The sequence below is a fragment of the Lagenorhynchus albirostris genome, chromosome 1 (assembly GCF_949774975.1).
Source record: "Lagenorhynchus albirostris chromosome 1, mLagAlb1.1, whole genome shotgun sequence".
NCBI lineage: Eukaryota > Metazoa > Chordata > Mammalia > Artiodactyla > Delphinidae > Lagenorhynchus > Lagenorhynchus albirostris.
In genome coordinates, this window is record NC_083095.1 from 8,503,092 (window position 1) to 8,525,227 (window position 22,136).

Sequence of the window (22,136 nt, forward strand, 5' to 3'; positions counted from 1 at the left end):
CAGGCCTGCGTCGCCGCCCGAGCCCCACTCTCCCCAGCTTCACGCCGGGGGCCCTCGGGCAGGGCGCATCCTCCGTCCCTTTCCTCTCGTTCATTCGGTAACTCCGGAAACACGTCCCAGTGTCCACCTGACACGGAGCACTAAAAATACTGATGAATCTGAGGAAAAGGTAAAACCGCAAGCCTAGGCTTCCCCTGAAATGTCGGAGTGAATTAACGTGCCCCTCTGGGGCGGTCTGACCAGGCGGGCGTGACATAATCCTCTACTGTAAAGAAGGGCTGTTGCCATGGAGTTTCGGGGTCATGGTGTGGTCCCCACTGTGCTGCCAGTCGCTGCTTGGTCCACTGGGCTCAACTGGTTTAGCAGTTCCAGGGCTGGGGTGGGAGTGACTAGCAGCCATTTGTGCTGGGGATTCACCCCCATTCACAAAGGGATAGAATTCAGACTTTGCCCTTTCCAAATCAGGTTAGACACGCAGTTGCCCAGATAAACCGACAAATTAAAAGATGCCATTCGATTTGTCTTATCACAGAACCACAAAGGTCACGGTGGACTAGATATATATATATCCTGTTATCTTAGAATAGTAAATATTTTTGTGCTTTAAACATTAACTTGTTGAATGTACATATTTAACGCATGGATCGACTATGTACCTTTTTTTTTTTTTTTTTTAAAATACTGATTGCCTCAGAAATTGGAGATGGCCAGGGAGCTCCAGACAGCCTGGAGGTTCTGGGCACTCAGGCATTTGGGAGACTAGGCTTTGACTTCCAGCTCTGCAGCCATTTGTGGGAGACTGGGGCCAACCTTTTAACTTTACCCAAGCTGTTAAATTGACTGTAAAACAGGGGTGAAACCACCAACTTAACAGGGCGGTCAGGATCAAACAAGATATACGAAAGCACCTTCTGAAGTGGTCTCCATAAGTGAAATTGCTTTTTTTCTGCAACGCTGAAGCACGCTTCTACCAATGGGAGTTTTTCATTCCTTTTTTCGTCCCCACCCCGACTCCCTTTCCTTTTATACATATGTCTCATTAAAACTTGTTTTGATAAAATAACACTTTGAAATTTTGCAGATTTAATTTGGGAACAGCTTGCTCACAGCAACATTCTTTTTTTTAGTATCAACAAGAAAGTGCTGTCAATTTAAATGTAAAAATACTCATGTAAGACCAGTACAAAACTTGGAGTAAGTACTCTTCAGCATTCTTTCAAAAGGTCTATTATATCAAATATTCTAGAGTTCACTAGTTGCCTCATTTCCAGATTTTCAGTTTGACCCTACTGACACGCAGTTAAGCAGGTAAGTACTTTTATTCAACCGGTCATGCTACTTTAACTCATTTTTGTTTCATTCTTGTTTACATTACTGATAAAATGTAAATGAGCTAGTTACAAGGGGATGGCTTCCAGAGAATTTTGTATCATATTGGTATGTTAGGAAAGGAGATTCTATTGATCAATTCTATTATGCCAACTAAGGGATCTTTCTTCTGTTATTCCTTTCCTCTTTAGAATTTTTTTTTATATTTTAGTTTTCATTGAAGTATAGTTGATTTACAATGCTGTGTTAGTTTCAGGTGTACAGCAGAGTGATTCAGTTACATATATAGGTTATTACGAGATATTGAGTCTAGTTCCCTGTTCCTCTTTCAAAATCAGCTTTCATGTAACCACAAAGTTCAGGGGATGCTTTTATTGACACATATGGGGATGGTTGGCGGAGTCAGAAGACTTGGGTTCTGACCGTACCCTCCTGCTCACAGGTGGGCTGCTGAGCAAGTGCCGCAACCTGTCCAAGTCTCAGCTGGACACGTCACACACAAAATGAAGGGGTAAAGGGCGGAGTTCTTAAGTCAACCTGGCACATATCAGAATGTTTTCCTACCCTGTTCCCCCTTAACAATCAAACCACACATTTCATGTTTTTGAACACTGGCGAGAGAATAGTGCAGTGTTGTGATGGGGGAAGGGAATGAATGCTCAGTACCCCAGTAGCTGCTGATTAGCTGTGTGGGATGTGTAATGATTGATTCTGGACCTGGAGGAAAGGTGGGGAGCGTGTCATTGTGGGAAATGAGGTGTGCATTCTCTTCATAGTCATACTGCCGCTTCAAGGATCCTGGGAGCAGGCACAGCTCAGCACAGATTGGTGCTTTTGCTAGAAAGGGATGTTCTTCAGCTGGTTTGAACACCGTTATCTATTGCATTTCCCTTCTCTAATTAGTATATAAAAGCTAATGTAGAAAATATGAAAAAGAAAATTACTTATCTTACCACCTAGTGATAGCTACTATATTATTTCATTTTTCCTTCTGTTACATATAAGATTATTTTTCAAGATGTAGTTTTAAATCCCCTTCTTCCTGTAGTATAATTTTCTCCAATTTTAATGGCTGCATACTTTTCCATCAGGAGGATCTGGCATAACTTAACCACTTTTTAGAGCCTTTTCAATGTTTCATTAGCGAAAATGACATCCTTGTTGTATATCTTCTGCTGAATCATGTCACTATGCTAGATTTCTAGGCTATTACCAGCACAGAAGTTATAAGCTTTGTAAAGGCTTTATTACCACTATTTTCCAGAAAGGTTTCACCAATATATCTTCCAATAGAGTGTAACTATGCCTCTCACTAAATCTTTATTAATATCATTATATTTAAATAAGAGAAACTATTAAATTATTAGGTAAAATGGCTTAACATAGCTAAGCCTATTTTCCTTTCTTGAATTACTGGTCTGGTCGAACATCCTTCAAGTGATTACTGGACATTTGTATATTTTTCTGAGTTGATCATATTATTTGCCCCTTATTCTCATTTTTTTCTTACTGACTTATAAGAGCTACTTATTTGGAGGTTCTTTCTTTTTCTTTTGGAAGTGAAATCAAGGGTTAATTTATCTGGTTAAATTCTTTTACAAATCTAGGTAAAATGAAGGTTTTAATGTCTAGTGGAGGTTTTGATATGTGTAGTTCTATTAATGTCTTCTCTCTCTGTTGCTCTTTCATAGTAATAAGAAGAGCAAATCACTTCACACCGAAATGGAACAATACAGAATTCAAAAATGGAAACGGAATCTCTCGGAATCAAACATTTATCACAAAATGAACGCTTTCAATTTTTAAACATACAATCACTTTTCTTCATACTTAACTCAAAATTAGTAAACAGAATTTTATTCAGACTTTACAAATATCCTTTACATTCAGCCTGAGATTAAGCATGAGAAAGTTCAACCTGAAGTTAGACTTCGTTACCCAAACACTTCAGCATCTGAAAATAAAGCTGAGGATGAATGTTCATTTATCAAACATAATTTAAGCATTCCAGTAAACTCTGACAATGAAGAGTGACCCAAACCAAACTTTAACTTGCTCTGGTCTACATGATCTTCAGAGCCTAGAAGTACCTATTATTTAATAATGATTTTAAAAAGTCTTCAAATGACAAATTATGAAGGTGTGTCCAGATGTGGAATTTTAGTTCAATATTTCTATAGTTGCTGCTTTAGACTAGTATTAAAAAAACAACTCCCCAATCCTTATTATTCAACATGTACTTGAAAACATGTAGCAGCATGGTATAGTTTATTTTTATAAATATTAGTACCTGTAATAAAATATAAAATACAGAGTCTCCGTTTTTCAAATATTAAGTCTCTGAATGCTTCATTCATCCTTTGGTTTCAAACCCATACGATGCACTCATATGACATTGCAGATTTAGCATTCAGACAGAACACTGTACATCTGTTGGGGAAGGAGGGGTGCTGTGGGAATACCAAAGCGCTACATCATAGAAAGGAAACGTTGAAGCAAAAATACTTTCTGAATATATACTGTACATTATGTAAACAAACATTCATAATAAGAATCAACACAGGCCAAAATATTGTTTTCTAGGAAATCAGAGTCTTTTTTCTTTTAAATCACACACACTGAAGATGCTTTTTGTTAGGAAAAGAATGGAGCCTGTTCCTATATTTGCTTATGTGCTTAAATATCTTGGAAGCAAGTAATTGTTGCATTCATTTGCTAACGGTTTGTCCTCTTACTTGGCTGGCTGTTGCAAACAGGAATACAGTACTATTTCAGTACCTGTTCTTCACGTAATGCTAGCTACATAATATAGAATTAATTCATCTTTATCAGTCCATATTAATAATATAAATAGATTACATGAAGCAGTGAATTTCAAAATTTGTGCAGGAGAAACTAGTTGATAATTTGTTTCCAATAAGGCTAGTAGCAAAATAATTACTACAAAGTCAGTCCAAGCTAGTAGCAAACCCCTGATTTAGCAAGCTGAATCAAAGTTTGAAGTTAGTTTATTTCCTATATTACTGTGCAAATCTAGAATTTCCTATGTAAGAGAGAGTGCTGGCAGCATCAAAGTCCTGCAATAAGAGAATGAAATACTGATTAGGTTTTCAGAATGCCAGAGATACTATATGAAGAAATCTGAATGTCTTAATGATGGTGTCACAGCAATGGCCTCAGGATTTCCTTAATGAATCACAAACTAAGAAAGACAATTCATTAGTCAATAAAGTTCTCAATCAAAAGCCTAAATGTGAAGCAAAAAATCATAAAGACACAAAATCAAAGATGCATTTTCTACTATGACCACCTGGAAGAATTTCAAGCTTTAGGTCAACATTGTGTACCAGCAGCAGCCTCTCTAATAGGAAAAAACTTAGTCATGACTGTCCATCCCTTTTCAAAGCTTCCAGTCTTTGAAGGAGTGCATTTCCAAATGCTTCCCGGTAGGCAGGGCTAAGTGTATCCAACAAGGAGTAGACTGTTTCATGGTAGGGAGTCTGTAAATGATCGTCCACCTGGTCAAAAGCATAACCTACCACCTACAAGAGAAATGCAGTAGTGAATAAATAATCAGATTTCATCTTGGTACAGAAAGCAAAAAAAACCCCAACTTTTTACATGGGTCATTCTCTGACATTATGTGTTTCTCCATCAATAGTTAGAATACACATATTTTTAATACATCCTGTAATATTTAAGCAATTCGTAACATACAGGAACACCACCAGCAAAATGCTCTCGTTATAATTTTTTTCTCAAAATTTAAAAGGTCTATTTTACCTACTTTTGATCCTAAAGGAATGTAAAATACAGAAAGAATTTAAAAAGCTATACAAAAATAGTATTTCATTTTCATGGTCTAAAACATACTTCTATTTATTTTGGGTTTTTTTTGGCTGCACCACACGGCATGTGGGATCTTAGTTCCCTGACCAGGGAACGAACCCGTGCGCCCTGCATTGGAAGCACGGAGTCTTAACCGCTGGACCGCCAGGGAAGTCCCCATGCTTCTATTTAATTCCACATACATTGAGGGTCTTTTTATAAAGGTACTATAATAAATAATTATACTTATTATTACTACAGTGTTATTAGTCCATATTGTTATAATTTATGTGATTTGGACTTTGTATAAAGAATTCTAAAATTTATTTGAAGTTTTAATTCTGCCTTATAATTAGTTATCTGAAATGCCACTTTCATTACTAATACATTACTTATCTGCTCAACTCTGTGAGATAAAAGGGAATGTTATTCTGTGTGCTTCTCTGTGTGTTTTTTCCCCTTAAACACAGCTAAAGCTTTTTTTCTTCAACAGGATTATAAGACCTATATCATGGTTCACCAGCACAGTGTAGGGCAAAATCAACTTAGGTTTTGCTGACTTCATGAAAGCTTGTGAACTCCCCATATGAACCCCACATTTTATGACATCTATTCAAGCCATAGGAGAGGCAAGTTTCTGCTAGAAACAGAAGCAGAGTTGTTATTGCACCACTTCGGGACCATGCTCTGTCCCAGCACTTTCTACAACATATTACAATTTTGTTTGCCCCTCTCTTATCCCCACTAGACTGTGGTCTACCTGGGGACAGGGATCATGTCTTATTCGCATGGTTTGATTTCTAATTCCTGACACAGGATAGTTACTCAGTAAATGTTAACTGAATCAGACTGAAAAAATAAATATTTGAGTACTTACATGTCAGTTTTTATAACTGATCCAGATCTTTCTGCAAACTTTATTCACATAACCATCCCCCAAATCCTTTTCAGTTTTTTTTTTTTTAATCTCCAACTTACAGATAAAGAAGTAGGGACTCAGGTTGACTGACTCACCCAAGGTCACTCAAATTCACATGTAAGACTTCTGACTCTCATTAGAACGTTTCCTACCTCACCAGAATTAAACAGTGTCAGACAGAATTAATTTACCTGGGGTCATTTATCTCTACTTTCGATTTGCCTATTTCTATTTAACATCCACTTCTAAAGACTGCAAGTTTTTGGTACAAATTTAGGAAGGGGAGCACAAAGATTAGTTAATTCCGGGACTACTCCCAAAGCCAAGCCTCATCTGTTGGGGAACTAAGGGTAGTGACGATCCTGGCCTTGCAATCGGCTTCAATGTAAGTGATCCTCTATCAAGGGATACACAGAACACACGATCACATACATCTTAGGTAAATTGAATCTAGTGAAATAAAGAGATGTTCATGTGCTTGTTTAATGTACCACATGACATTTTTACTTGCTTAAACCCTGTGCTCTACTTTATGATACTGCGTATCTTTGGGAGAACTATCTATAGAAACAGAAAAGTCAGAGATTTTTGACCAAGACAGAAGGTTATTTATTTATTTTGGCTGTGCCGCACGGCCTGCGGGATCTTAATTCCCTGACCAGGGGTTGAACCTGGGCCCTTGGCAGTGAAAGTAAGGAGTTCTAACCACTGGACCTCCAGGGAATTCCCTCAAGTATGTTGTTTCAATAGAAGAGACATTTATAAGAGGTGGGAAAATATTCAACACAGTGGCTGCAAAACTCATCCAATGCAGAGAATGCATTATTCTGGTAAACATATTTAGCTAGAGATAAGAAATGTTAATCTGGGGGGTGATGGTTACAACAAAATAACTCTGCAAATCAAATCTGTTTCTTCTTTTTCAAAAAATCCAATTTTCCCATGTTGGCTGAAAGACTTTAGTATTAATAAAAATTCCTAGGGAAAAAAGCTTTCCTTAAAAAAACTTAGAAGCTACTGAGTGTCAAGTTCTCATCTAACACTCTTTCCCACTCCCTGACTCCCTGCCCTTTTTGATTAAGTGGTAAAGATATAATTTTTTTTTTTTTTCCTAAAGAGAAAATGACTTACCCTGAGCCCGGCTTCAGTGAGCTCCAGGCAGTATCTATTCCTTTCTCTTGTTTCCACATTGATATAGGCCACATCGTCTGCACAGCGCAGGGTTTTTGAGACAAACATGGTGTTAACAGCAAAGAGAACATCATTTACAACTGCTTCAGCTTCCAGTCTCATGTCTTTCATATCTGTTCCTTCAAAGCCATTAAGCTCTGCATCTTCTTCAAATCCTGACACACTGCTCAGCTCCATGGGATTACAGTCTGTTTCCATTCTGCAAAAATCTGGATATAAAACTGGCTTATAGAAAGACACTCCACATACTAATGTTTGATTAAAAGCAGTTATGCCTTACAACTGCTACTTATTGGAAAACATTAATGAGTTAACAACTTTTAGGGAAAATATTGCCTAAAACCATTTTCAGTAGTTTTTCACAGCAAAATTACAGATACCTATAGATTAAAAAACCCCCCAAAAACAAAAAACTCTTGTTCTCCACTTCTCCTCAAAAGGTTAATCCCCATATTGGTACGAATTCAGAATATCAGTTTTTAGCTATTTCAAACAATGCCAATGTAAAACTCCTAGTACCTACTTCTTTTTAAATGTATTATTATTTTTCTAGGATAGATATTTAGAACTGGAATTGCTGAGTCAAAGTATATACTCATTTTAACTTTTAATAGATACTGCTGAGTCACCCTTCAAAAAAGGCTGTACTGACTGATACTCCACCAACAGAATATGAAGGACTGTGCTCTTTTTCACCACACCCTTTCCAACCCTTTTTAACATTTGCCAACTTGAGAGGCAAAGAATGATGTCTCATTGTTTGAATATGTATATCCTTGATTAAACAACCTTTGGGTATTTATAGGATATTTTTAGTTCTAAGATCATACAGCTATTAAAAAAAACAAATAAAAATGAACTAAGTAGTCTGAAATCAAAGTTTAAGTCTTTACCTACTAAGGTACACCCTCAATAGTTCCTTTTATGACTTCTCAATTTGGGGTTTTGCCTAAGAAGCAATGTTCCCCATTCCACGATTACATTTTAAAATGCTCTAAATTATCTTTTGAATTCTCATTCTCTATATTTAACTCTTTGATCCGTCTGGAATTTATTCTGTGTAGCTTTATTTTCCAAGTGGATAGCCTATTGTCCCAACACCACTTACTGAATAACTCTTTTTACTATTTACTTGAACTGGCTCCCATATTATACACTGAAAAATATTATTTCTTGTGCTAACTTGACCCAATATTACCGCCAGTCTGCTACGTAGTTCTTGCTTCTCTTCTGTGACTGGGGGAGCAGTTTTGTTAAAAATTCTAAATGTATGGATGAGAAAAGTTAGTAAATGTGAGATTGCTTTGGAATGTAAAAACAGCTTTTCAGAATAAGATATACTTTCTTTTTACCTGTAGGCTTTAAAAGTAAATTAAGATTTCATTTCTCTGATATGGATTAAGCACCCACTGTCCTAAATGCAGGACGACTGTTCAACTTGTTATGAACATTTATTTGTACTGTTTGTCTATTACCTTACAAATTCCATCCCTTTTTCTAAAGTTGCCAACTTGTGCCCTATCTGTGTGATGTTCAAAATCCTTTAAATTAGTGGTCCTCAATTGTGGCCAAAAACCCCACCTGAGAAACTGAATCAAAACCTCTGGGAGACTTTTCTGGGTATTTTTTCAGAGTTTCTGGGTGATTCTACTGTACAGCCAATGATCTGAATTATTAGCAAAAATCTTAAGGTGCTAGAGTTCCTATAGCTGCAAGTCATTTGCACATTATAAAAGTCAAAACTATTTGCTAAAGGCAACTTATGATAAACTATGTAAAGCTCTTTCAAAAAACTACATAGAAAACTGGTACAAATAATATAATCCTCCAATCCTATTTCAACTAATGATATGTTTTAAGGGTCCTTTATCTTGTCTCCCACAGCACTTCATAGGATTAGTCACTCACTACTAACAATACAAGTTAATTATAAATTTATCAATTATTGCTGGAGGAATTTGTCAGGTAACTGAAATCTAATATTGACTTAGTATATATGAAAGTGAAAATATTTGATTTTCTAAAAATGTCTACCTTCTCTAGAAATAATCATTATATTCCTTAATATTACACTTGGTTTTATGTATAAGAAATGAGACCATTTTATTTTTTTACAAAGTCAGTTCTGAAGATTTTGAAATGTGACTGTCTACCATAAATCTCTTAACATCCTGAATGGCAAACATCTTTATTTTGCTCAAGTAATCAAGTACCTTAACTACAGATGACAGAAATAGTAACTGTTACATGAAAAAGATGTTTATATGAGAAAGCTTTTAAAGAAAGAGCCTAATTCATTGCAACTAGGACCATAGTGATATGATAAGCCAAAGAATCCAATACTAGAATATAAGACCTCACAGGTCAGTAAAGCAGGTCATCAAACTGTGGGTAGTAGTTAGCACCAAGGGGCAAAAAAAGAGAAAGACACCTTTCCTGAGACTGTGAACTTTCAGGAGATTTTTCTCTGAAATGCTTTTGAATGATGCATTAAATAGCAGACACATCCAGAACCTCTGATGATACATAAGAATTGACAGATTTTAGTACTGAAGCATTATACAAGTTAACATTTTAAGCTAGCATTATTTTAAGGTATTATTACAATTATCTTTTGTTGGTATGACAAGCTCTTGATTATTTATCAATACCCTTTCCCCTTCCTAACAGCACCCAGATTTTCCAAGAGGAATCATAATACCTCCCCTTCCCCTATTTTTTTTTTAAGTTTTTGGCTGCACCCCATGGCATGTGGGATCTTAGTTCCCCAACCAGGGACTGAACCCACACCTCCTGCATTGGAAGGAAGAGTCTTAACCACTGGACTGCCGGGGAAGTCCCCCCTTCCCCTATTGAGTAAAGTAACCAAGCAATTTGCATGAGATTGACCCCAATCCCAACTGAAGACTGTCCTGAACTTATCAATACACTGAATTCTTCCTAGTCATTTTATTTTTAAAATTTATTTATTCATTTATTTATGTTTTGCTGCGTCAGGTTTTAGTTGCAGCACCCGTGGTCTTCATTGAGGCATGTGGGATCTTTTGTTGCAGCACGGGCTTCTCTCTAGTTGTGGCATGCGGGTTTTCTCTAGTTGTGACGCGCAGGCTCCAGGGCACATGGGCTCTGTAGTTGTGGTATACGGGGTCCAGAGTGCATGCACTCTGTAGTTTACGGCACACAGTCTCTCTCATTGAGGCACGCAAGCTCAGTAGTTGTGGCATGCGGGCTTAGTTGCCCCATGGCATGTGAGATCTCAGTTCCCTGACCAAGGATCAAACCCATGTCCCCAGCACTGGAAGGCGGATTCTTTACCACTGGACCACCAGGGAAGTCCCTTTTCTTTAATGCAGAATAGTTTACAGCACACACTTTAATGCAGAATAGTTTACAGCACACAGCCCCGGCTGTCCCTGGTAGCCATCCCAAGATGAGGGAAACTCAAGGATGATGCTGACAATGGGAAAACAGAGCCAAGAGATTCACAGAGAAATGAAGCCTGAGCCCTGACAGCTGCCCAACCTTTGCACTTTTCAGTTATTGCAGCCAATAAATTCATTATTTTACTGGCAACTGAAAGCATACTGAATTAGGAGTTACCTAAAATAAAAAGCACTCATTAATCTCGCTCTTCAACAGCTTTACACAAGAGGTTTTAAAAAAACGGAACCATGATGATATTTTTGTGTCTGTCATGTAGAAAGTGCTTAATAAAAGCTTTGTAGACTGAGTATCAACATGTGTATTAGTTTCCTATTGCTGCTGTAACAAATTACCACAAACTTAGTGGCTTAAAATAACATGAATTAATTTTCTTACAATTCTGGACGTGAGAAATCTAAAACCAAGGCGTTAGCAAGGCTGCATTCCTTTTGGAGCCTTCAGGGGAGAATCTGTTTCCTTGCCTCTCTAGCGTCTGGAAGCCTCCCGCATTCCTTGGCTCATGGTCCCTTCTCCCTCCACCTTCAAAGCACATCACTCCAATCTCTGGTTCTGTGGTCACATTATCTCCTTTTTCTGACTCCTGGCACCCGCACTCTTTTATAAGGACCTTTGTGATTGATTATATTGGACCCACTTGAACATTCCAGGATAATTTCCCCATCCAAGGCCCTTAACTTGAACAAACCTGCAAAGTTCCTTTTGCCATATAAGGTACTGATAATACATTCACAGTTTCTGGGGATTAGGACATGGACATCTTTGGGGGGGGGTCATTATTCTGCCAGTATCCAGTATCCATATCCTATCAGCAGGGAAAGGAGTATAAAGGTAGTCAAAGAGACTTCATTTTCTGACTTTCCTTTTTGGAACAGTCATAGTTTACTTTTAAAAGGAGGTCCAGCGTACTTGTCAAGCTCACTGCCTTCTTTGGAAAGGTTCCTTAGTTACAGCTTTCATGATTTGTATTCTGTAACTCCAGCACCGTGATACAGCGAAATGAACTGGATTTGGGTGTTATAATTAAAGTCACCATTTCGAGGCTGGCAAGGGGTTTATGAATTGTCTTGAATCAAGAGCTCTGTCCAACTACCCGATTCTGGATGGTGACTGGTTCATCCAATCAGATCCTCTTTTGAGGAGTATGAACACAGAGCCAAAAACATGAATTCAGTGTGTGATGAAAGGAGCTACAGAAGCAAAGCAGGGAGCAACTGGGTAGCCTTACCAATGGGGCACTAGAGAAGTGGTTTCTATACTTTGATTATTCATCCCAATAACCAAAAATATTTTGAGCAGATACCTCATCATATGTATATTTATTTACATATCACAATTAGCGTATCAAAACACATAAATATGAATTTAAAGAGAAGGTAAACTATGAAATATAAGCTTATTTTCTTCTTACTTCTCAATGGATTATCTTGTGTACCCAACTGTAGAAGCCTGCACCATTGAGGATGGGGACATATACGTCCATGTTGGTGAAGGGACAACTGCTAAAATTACTAATGAAACATTAGAGATGCTGTCAGGTTACCAGAATGGTTGACTCATCAATGTGATTCCTGTAAAAATCCCTGGATTCTTCTGTAGGCTAAACAACTTATCATTGTATGAGAAATTCTAGACCAGTAGAACTCTGTGCAATGATGGAAATGTTCTTTATCTGTGCTGTCCAATACAGTGGCTACTAGGCACATGTAGCTATTAAGCACTTGAAGTTTCGCTAGAGCGACTGAGGAACTGAACTTCAAATTTTATTTAATTTTCATTCATTTAAATTTAAAAAGCTAGTGGCTACTGTATCACATAGCACAGGACTAGACCTTTGTGAATACTTGTGGATAATATAATGAACTGAGTTTATATTACTGTTGAAAACAATCAAGATATAAAGGTACTAAATTCAGCTTATTTTATATGAGTACCAAGATTTGGAAATAGGTATGTTAGAAAATCTATTTTGAATCTTAGCTAATCTATGGAGGGAAATTAACTGTCAGTGTTTCATTGGTAAAAATCAATGAATTACTTCATTTTTTTATCTTTTCAATTTAGACTCTAAGTTTATTTATCTAGCACTTTTCTAAGCATTAGAATACTAATTAAGTATGTTTACTGGTAGTTTACAGCCTAATTTGAGAAATAAGACAGGCACATGAAATACATACACAAATATTAATGCCACGCACATGAATCATAACACAAAAAATGTATAATTAGAGAAAACAAAATGTCTTGGTCCTACTACAATCTTACCACTCAACTTGTATAAACTTGGGCTGGCCATGTAACCTCATTGGTTTTCTCACTTACAGAATAAGGGGGAATGAATGGGAAATTCTTTACTGTTCTTGAGAGCTCTGACATTCCATGATTTATGACATAATTGTTAAGTTACTATGGGGCTTGACTCATGGAACAGGTCAGTCAAAATTGGGCTTGAATGAGCACAGATGAAAAGTTATGGATAAGCAGAGAAGACTTGAGAGTTGTGAAGGATTCTTCAGAGGGAACAATGCATAAACAAGGCCCAGGGTGTGGCAGGAATTGTAAGGAAACTGGACTAGGTAGTCTACTACAAGGAAAATGCTAAGAGAATAACCGATAGGAATGGCCCAATGTGACAAGGTGCTAATACCTAGACAACAGAATTTGATTTTGGTACAACAGGCTGTTTTAAGCTCTTGAGAATGGGAAGAGCAATGTCTTTATATTTAAAGTAGGTTCCTTGTAGGCAGTAGATAGTTTGGTCCTGCTTTTTCATCCAATCCGATAATCTCTACCTTTTAATTGGAGTGTTTAGACCATTTACGTTTAATATGATTACTATGATTATTGATATGATTACTACGATTGATGTGGTTACTATCTTGCTGTTTGTTTTCTATTTGTCCCATCTGTACTTTATTCCCTTTTCCTTATTTTTCTGCCTACTTTTGGACTGACCACTTTTTAGGATTCTTTTTTTACATCCTTTGGTGGTTTATTGACTCTTTGTTGAACGTTTTTGGTGGTTGCTTTAGAGTTTATAATATACATCTTTAATTTATCACACCTTCAAGTGTTCTTATACCACTTCATGAATAATATAAGAACCTTACAAGAGTATATTATACAGTCTTTGTGCTATTTTTGTCATACATTTTACTTCTACATATGTTAGAAACTTCATAATACATGTTATTTTTGTTTCATTATTATTGTTTTTAACAGTGTTTTTTTGTTTGTTTTTTGGCTACACGTCATGGCTTGTGGGATCTCAGTTCCCTGACCAGGGATTGAACCCAGGCTACAGCAGTGAAAGCCTGGAATTGTAACCACTAGGCCACCAGGGAATTCCCATTATTTTTGCTTTAAATAGCCAGTTACTTTTCAAAGAGACTTAGGTAGTAAGAAAAATGCATTTTATATTTAACCATATGGTTACTATTTCTGATGCTCCTCATTTCTTTGTGTTGATCTACATCTATAATCTGTATAATTTTTCTTCTGCCTGATGATTTCCTTAAACATTTCCTGTAGTGTAGGTCTGCTGTTGATGAATTCTTTCAGCTTTTCTATGTCTGAACAAGTCTTCCTATCACTTTCTTTTTTTTTTTTATAAACTTATTTTATTTATTTATTTTTGGCTGCACTGGGTCTTTGTTGCTGTGCACAGGCTTTCCCTAGTGGCGGCAAGCAGGGGCTACTCTTCATTGCAGTACACAGGCTTCTCATTGCAGTGGCTTCTCTTGTTGCAGAGCACAGGCTCTAGGCGCATGGGCTTCAGTAGTTGTAGCACACAGGCTCAGAAGTTGTGGCTCACGGGCTCTAGAGCGCAGGCTCAGCAGTTGTGGCACATGGGCTTAGCTGCTCCACGGCACGTGGGATCTTCTGGACCAGGGCTCAAACCCGTGTCCCCTGCATTAGCAGGCAGATTCTTAACCACTGTGCCACCAGGGAAGCCTCACTTTCATTTTTAAAAGATATTTTTGCTGGGTATAGAATCCTAGGCTGACTTTTTTTCTTTCAAGAAAAAAATGTTTCCTTCAAGCAAAAAATCAAAGATGTTTCTCTACCGTCATCTTATTCGCAGTTTCCCGTGAGAAATGTGATGTCACTGTTATCTTTGTTCCTCTTGGTGTAGTTTTTCTTCATGTTTCTTTTGCTTGGGGTTCATTGAGCCTCTTCCATCTGTGGGTTCATAGATTTTAGCAAATTTGGAAAAATTTTGGCCATTATTTCTTCTAACATTTGTCTCTCCTCTCTCTGGAGAGTTCAATTTCATGAATATTAGTCCAAGTGAAGTTGTCCCACCCCTATGCTCATTTTTTCACTCTTTTCCTCTTTGTGTTTCACTTTGAATAGTTTCTATTGCTATTTAAAGTTCTTTTCTAACCTTTTCTTTGCTGTATGTAATCTCTTATACTTGGATTCTTCTTTAAAAAACATATTTTTTATGTATCTACTTCATTTGCTCAATCTTTTCTCTAATTCTTTTAAACATATGGAATAATTGTAATAAATGTTTTAATGTCACTGTTATTTCTGGGTTAGTTTCAATTGATAGATTTTTCTAATCGTTATGGGTTGCATACTGCTTCTTTGTATGCCTGATATTTTTTGATTGGATGCCAGACTGTGTGGATTTTACCTTTCATGGTGCTTGATATTTTTATATTCCTATAAATATTACTGAGTATTGCTCTGGGATGTAGTTAACTGGGAAAAGCTTGATCCTTTCAGGTCTTGCTTTTAGGCTTTTTAAGGCAGTATCAAAACTCATTTAGTCTCTGGTTAATTTTTTTCCCAACTACAGAGACAAAACCTTTCTGAGCACTCTACCGGATGGCCTATGAATTATGAGATTTTTCATTCTGGGTGAGAGGAACTGGAACTATCACTGGTCCTGTTTGAGCTCTGAAAATTCCTCTAATTCTTTTGGGTAGTCTCTTCCCCAGCCCTGGGGAGTTTCCTCACAACTAGGTGTTGATCAGTATTCAGCTGCAGACGGGAGGGGGATCCTCTGTATTTATCCACGGCTCTAAGAAGCTCCCCTCCTTCTAGTACTCTGTCCTAGCTGCCTTGGCCTTCCTGGAATCCTAGCTTCTTATCCTCAATTCAGGTAGACTGCCAGTTCTACCTGGGTTTCTCCTCCCAAGGCCATGCCTAGAAATTCTCTCCAGGCAATAATCCGGGGCAACAGTTTGCATCTTGTCTCTCAGGGATCACTGTCCTTCACTGCCTAATGTCCAAAGTCTTAAAACCATTGTTTCATGTATTGTTGCCCACTTTTTGTTGTTTCAGGTGGAAGGGTAAATCTGGTCCCTGTTACTCTATCTTAGCCAGGAGTGGAAGGCTTATTAACCAGTTTTCAGCTAATTTTGGAATCTTATTTCATCAGTTTTTCTTTCATTGATTTTGGTCTCTCCTATATTATTTTGAATCAACTTCACCATCTTGTTGGTTCTTTTTGGCTGCGTTGGGTCTTCGCTGCTGTGTGTGGGCTTTCTCTAGTTGTGGCGAGCGGGGGCTACTCTTTGTTGTGGTACATGGGCTTCTTGTTGCAGTGGCTTCTCTTGTTGTGGAGAATGGGCTCTAGGCGCACGGGTTTCAGTAGTTGCGGTGCGTGGGCTCAGTAGTTGCAGCACGTGGGCTCTAGGGTGCATGGGCTTCAGTAGTTGTGGCACGTGGGCTCAGCAGTTGTGGCTCGTGGGCTCTACAGTGCAGGATCAGTAGTTGTGTCACAAGGGCTTAGTCGCTCCTCAGTATGTGGAATCTTCCCAGACGAGGGATCGAACCTGTGTCCCCTGCACTGGCAGGCAGATTCTTAACCACTGCACCACCAGGGAAGTCCTAAGACAGTTAAAGTAACTGGCAGCTTCAGTTTCAAATGAAATGAGAGCTTTGAATTTATCTGAATTTCAAACTACTGTTTTGAAAGTAAAGATGAATAAAGTTGATTAATTCGCAACATTTAGAATTCAGGTGAAGCTAAAGCTAGTTTAAACTTTATTTTCTGTAACACATAACATTTAATGTTTTCAATAGCTCTGAGATGCTTATTTTGACATTAAAAATTTTAAATCAGAATCATTTGCATTACAGACATACATTATTTGTAATTCAAATAAAAAAGGCTTATCTTTCCATTTGTACACTGATTTATAAAATTACTCTGCACCCCACTTTCAACAAAGACACACATACACAACCTAGTAATAACAAATCAAGCCACCAGAATTGTATTGTGCTTCAGCTGATTAAAGAGGAAGGTGATGGTGAAGAAATATATAATGTTCATTTGAGAAGTCTTTTTTTTTTAAAGATTTAATTGGCTTATTAGGCAGTTCATGAATCAGGCAGAATCCCATCTGGCAACTAGAGCGGTACTCCTGGAGAAGTCTTTTAAACTGTAAAAAATAGGCAAGAACACTACAACCCTGTAAACAACCTTTCCTTTGAAACCAGAAATAGTAAATGAGATTCCAAGACTAAAAAATTGAATGCTTAAGAACTAAAACCAAAATAACTCCAGGAATTAGTTTTTTGTTTCTATATAACCCACTAGGTTATATAGAGGATTTGGTATTATATTTAATATAAGGTACATTCTAACCAACATAAATCAATATCTAAAGAGATATGAAATAGAAAACCTCTTTGTTTTCCATTTAAACTCTAAATTGGCTCTCTACCAGACTCTGAGCAATATTCTGTTGCCAGCACCTTCAAAAATTGGAATACCTTATGGTTGCTTTTAGTTATTCTGGTAGATTGCATCACCTTGCAAAAAGTTTCCAAATGATTCCTTATAACATCATCCATAAATTATTTAGGAACCGCTCTTACTTCATCTGTTGGTATAATTTTTGGACTGTGTTAGTGGTCTGGGGAGAATTCATGAAACTAGTTATCAAGATATTGTTCACTGAATTCTTTATTCTCTACTTCTTAATTTAGTAGACTTTGTTTTGTTTCATCACAAATTTACAGCATTAAAGAGCTAGCAAAAGACTAGATTTGTCCTTGATGACAAAAGAACAGGCGTAGAAAGACATACACGACTGTCTGCATGTCTACAGCATGGCAAAAGAACAGAGCCAGAATGACTTCAAGAGCAGTATACAGATGTCAAATTTACATTTTGAAAGAAAGTTCGATTTTTCAGTTGCCATTACAACAGTCAGCTGAGGGTTAGAATGTAATATCTTAATGATGATTACAGCTGACCCTTGAACAACACAGGTTTGAACTGCACAGGTCCACTTACGCATAGATTTTTTTCAATAGTAAATACTACAGTATTACACTATCCATGTTGATTGAATTGGCGGATGTGGAACTGCGTATATACAGGGCTGACTACAAGTTACACGTGGATTTTCAGTTTTGGGGGGGTTGGCGTCCTTAACCCCAGCGTTGTTCAAGGGTCAACTGTACTTTTATTTATATCATACATCACAGTCTGGAAAATCCTCTCAACATGAATAAGAAGTGGCCATATGGTGTGATGGTTAAAGGGCTCTTTTGAACAGACGGATCGGGGCTAGAATCTCAGTTCTGCCACTTACTCTGCGACTTGAGGCAAGATATCTTAATCCCTCTAGTCACATGTTCCGCGCCCTAAAATGAAGCCAACAAGAGCATCTACCTTAAAGGGATCCCAAGAGAACTAAATGAGTGAATATATGGAAAACGCTTAGCATGGTGCTGGACACGCAATAAGCTCAAGAAATATTATCTGTTAATTGTTAAAAACAGAGTATTTAAATATCTTTAAAGAAGAAAGAGTAAACTCTGACCTAAGCCCTTTGACTCCAAGTTCCGTGCTCTTCACAGTATGTGGAGTGGCTGCAGCTGCGGCCTCTCACGGCTCTGAGAAGCATGAGACGCAGGAACACTAGTATCTTATTCCTGTTACCTCAGGCACAAGTCTTAGAAGGACAAAAACATCTCAGCTTTTTTTTTCTTTCACATGTTAACGTGGATTTCTTTCATGGATGATTTTTTGACATGACTCATTCAGCCTCTGGTATATAGCCTCTAACCTGTCATTTCAAATCTTTTCTAGAATTTTTTGGAAGTTGACAATGTTTGGTTGGTAATTACCTTCATCGTCCTCCCTTAATTAGTGTTAGCTGTTAACATTTTGTGATAGTACTTTGTCTTTGATAAAACACAAAACACTGTTAGGATGAGTCTGTACTCTATTTGAGCTAGAGGTATAATAATGACAGATCCCAAACCTTAACAATTTATGCTGAATTTCTCCTACAAAGCATAAAACGTACCCGGCAACACACTTAAGACTGTGAAGGGAGCATGTTTGTTTTTACAAAATCTTCTAATTTTTATGTCCCTTTTCTGATATTTGAAATTTCACACATTCTATGGACAGTCTGAATGTAATTCTGTATTCCAAAAGAAATCACTTACTTAACATTTCAACCTGAAAAGAAGTCAACTGTACTCATTCATCAAAAGTCTGGTTCAAACCTCCCAAGGTCTAGTCTAACTCCCTGCCAGATTGGATCCCAGTTTCATACCACTTTGTTTACACTCCTTTTATGGTAAGCATTATAATTATTCATAAACATGACTTATTATCTTCCAAATATATCCAGAATCCAACTGCTTTTTCCCATCTTCACTTCTATCACTCTAGTCCAAGCCACTGTCATCTCTGCCTGTATTACTGCAATATCTTTCTAACTGGTCTTGCTTTTTCTCCTTTGGTCCTCTCCCCTCCACAAGTCTATTCCCAACACAGCAGTTAGCATTGATCCTGTAAACATTTTGGCCAGATTATGGCACTGCTTTCCTCAAACCCATTCACCGACTGAATAAAAAGGCAAAGTCCTTATAGTGGCCTACAAGGCCCTATATGACCCCTCCCCCCGCAAACCCCCAGCTTCTCCTCTTTCCTTCACTCCCTCCTGAGGTTCCTTGAACTCGCTAAGCACGCTCTTGCCACGGGCCTTGCGTTCTGCTGTTCCCCCTGCCCAGAAAACTCTTGCAGGTATTCACTTGCCTTGCTCCCCAGCTTTCCCTAAGTTTCTGCTAAAATGTCACCTATTAAACAAGAGAGGGCTTCCTTTATCCCCTATATAAAAGTGGCAAGGGCTTCCCTGGTGGCGCAGTGGTTGAGAGTCCGCCTGCTGATGCAGGGGACATGGGTTTGTGCCCCGGTCCGGGAAGATCCCACATGCCGCGGAGCGGCTGGGCCCGTGAGCCATGGCCGCTGAGCCTGCGCGTCTGGAGCCTGTGCTCCGCAACGGGAGAGGCCGCAACAGTGAGAGGCCCGCGTACCGCAAAAAAAAAAAAAAAAAAAAAAAAGAAAAGTGGCAAATCTCTCTGCTCTCCATTCCCTTTATATTACTTTATTTTTTTCTACAGCACTTATCACCACATGGCATATGACATGTTTGATTACTGTTTGTTTCCCCTCCCTTCAATAAAATGTAAGCACTCCATGAGGGCAGGGACTTAATCTGGTCACTGCTGTATCCCCAGTACCTAGAACAATCCCTGGCACATAGCAGGCAATCAGTAAATATTTACTGAATTAAGGAGTGACCCCTTCACTATAGAACATAAGCTCCTTGAATGCCTCTTTACCTTTTTCACATCACCAACTGTGGAGACTTTCATTCAAAGGACACTTAACAAACATTTAAACATGCATGAAGAGCAAGGGAACTGAAGTTACCAAGAATGCTTGGGACAAGTCTACAAAGAATGAGGGGTAGCAACAATCCCAGCACCTACGTACAGTGGAAAGCACCCTGGTTCCAAAATGAAAAGGTGAAAAGGTGGAAAGGGGAACCAGAGCTTTCTCCATTTGCCAACACTTGTGGGCTGTGTTAGTATTTCTAAGGCACTGGTGAAAAGTTATCAGCATACAAACAAAATCTTCTTAACCCGGTCGTCTTAATTCACTATTTTTTTTTCTTTCGACAGTTTCATTTATTAAGTAACCATGAACCTTTTTACCCACAGATAGGATAAATCAACAGTGTTGGCAAATTTAAAATCATTTACTAAATCTTACTGAACGGGGCCTTGAGGCAAACATCCCCACTTTTAAGCTCTTCTAATGAGGTGACAGACTCAATTATTTGGTAGAAATACCAAATAATTTAAGCAAAACCGGACGGCTAATAAAATTTACAACTTTAATTAAACTTTCTACACTCCGAATACTAGAACTGCTTAGTGACAAACTCCACAAGACTTTCCAGTAAGCTTATTACAGTTTGTTTCGTCTGACAGGTTACAAGACAAACACCCAGTCTGCTTGAGTTTTAAAAGGGTATTTCCTTTGCTTCCCCGGAATAACCAAGAAAGACAGGAGTCCAACTGGTAAAGCGAAAGTCGGGTTTAATTCACTATTCTTGATTAAACTGGATGTATCGGGACTCCGCTGGTTCCCTACGTATATCGTTTAAGTTTCCTAACAATATTTGGAAATAAGATATTACTAATGTGCTCACAGTTGGCGAAGACTCCGAGAGGGCAGCGGCCGCTTCGAGGGGGCTCGGCTAATGAGCGCCAGGGGCGGGATTCTAACCCAGGACACTTGGCTTCCGGGCCACGGAACAGCGGCACGCAGGCCTTCTCGGGGGTGGACCAAAGTTAAGGGCCGGCTCCGCCTCTGCAGGAGTTGCCTCCTAAAAGGCAGAAACAAGGCTGCGCAGATTCCCAGAACCGCACAAGTACTTTGCCCAGGTTTCCGCGGGGTCGGAAGGTTCTGGTATCGATCAGAGAGAGCAGTTCTGCCTAGAAAGCTCAAGTGTCTTGGTCGCTGGCGCAGCACACGCAGGATAAATAAAGCGCTTTGGAAACTGCAAGCCTCTAGACAGACAGCGAAGCTGAAGCTCAGGAAAACAATACCTGAATGAGGCGGGCGACGAATAACTTGCTGACTATGGGCACCGGCCAATACGGGGGGTGGGCGTGGGGGGGAGAGGGATGCTCGAGAGGGGCTGCAGCCCTCCCCGTAGAGCCGGCGGCGTCCGAGCGCCCGTTTCCGGGGTCGGGGTCTAAGCTGCCTGGGACGGCCCAGGCCGGATCCGCCCCCAACCCCACCCCCTCTCAGCCCGGGCACCGGGCCGCTTCTGCCGTCGCCCCTCACGGCCCGGCCTGCAGAGCCACGTCCGGCTCAGAGGGCCCCCAGCTCGCCCTCGAACCCCCCTCGACCCCCGGCCGGCCTCTCGCCGCCGGCCCCGCGACTGCTCACCTGCGCACGCCCCGCGTCCTCCTCTCATTCCCTCCCCAGGCCTCTGGAACCGTCCCGCGGCGCCACCCCATCTCCTCCCCGCCCTCGCCCCGCCCCCTCGGAGCCGGAACTGCCCCCTTCCGGGTCCTTTTCCCCGCCTCTTTCGGCCCCCTGTGTGGCGTCACTTCCGCCTTGCCCGGCCGCGCGCTGGAGTCCGGG

At 39.2% G+C, this 22,136-nt stretch overlaps 1 protein-coding gene and 1 non-coding gene across 6 annotated transcripts; both read right to left on the minus strand.

Annotated features, from left to right (window-relative positions):
* Positions 1-3,170: 3,170 nt before the first annotated feature.
* GSKIP (GSK3B interacting protein) lies at positions 3,171-22,014 on the minus strand. 5 transcript variants are annotated; one of them, XM_060165503.1, is made up of 3 exons: positions 21,939-22,014; positions 7,208-7,476; positions 3,171-4,871 (listed from the first exon to the last, which is right to left on the minus strand). In XM_060165503.1, the coding sequence occupies exons 1-3, from the start codon at positions 21,964-21,966 to the stop codon at positions 4,710-4,712; spliced, it is 459 nt and encodes a 152-aa protein (XP_060021486.1). In that variant the 5' UTR covers positions 21,967-22,014; the 3' UTR covers positions 3,171-4,709. The 5 variants fall into 5 exon arrangements, with proteins under 5 accessions (XP_060021486.1, XP_060021494.1, XP_060021500.1 ...); XM_060165511.1 differs by having other exon boundaries at positions 7,208-7,466; positions 21,939-21,966; XM_060165517.1 differs by lacking the exon at positions 21,939-22,014 and adding an exon at positions 21,593-21,734.
* Positions 20,954-21,080, minus strand: LOC132506300 (small nucleolar RNA SNORA27). The gene has a single exon (XR_009535771.1). It is a non-coding gene; the product is annotated as a small nucleolar RNA SNORA27 (small nucleolar RNA).
* Positions 22,015-22,136: the final 122 nt, after the last annotated feature.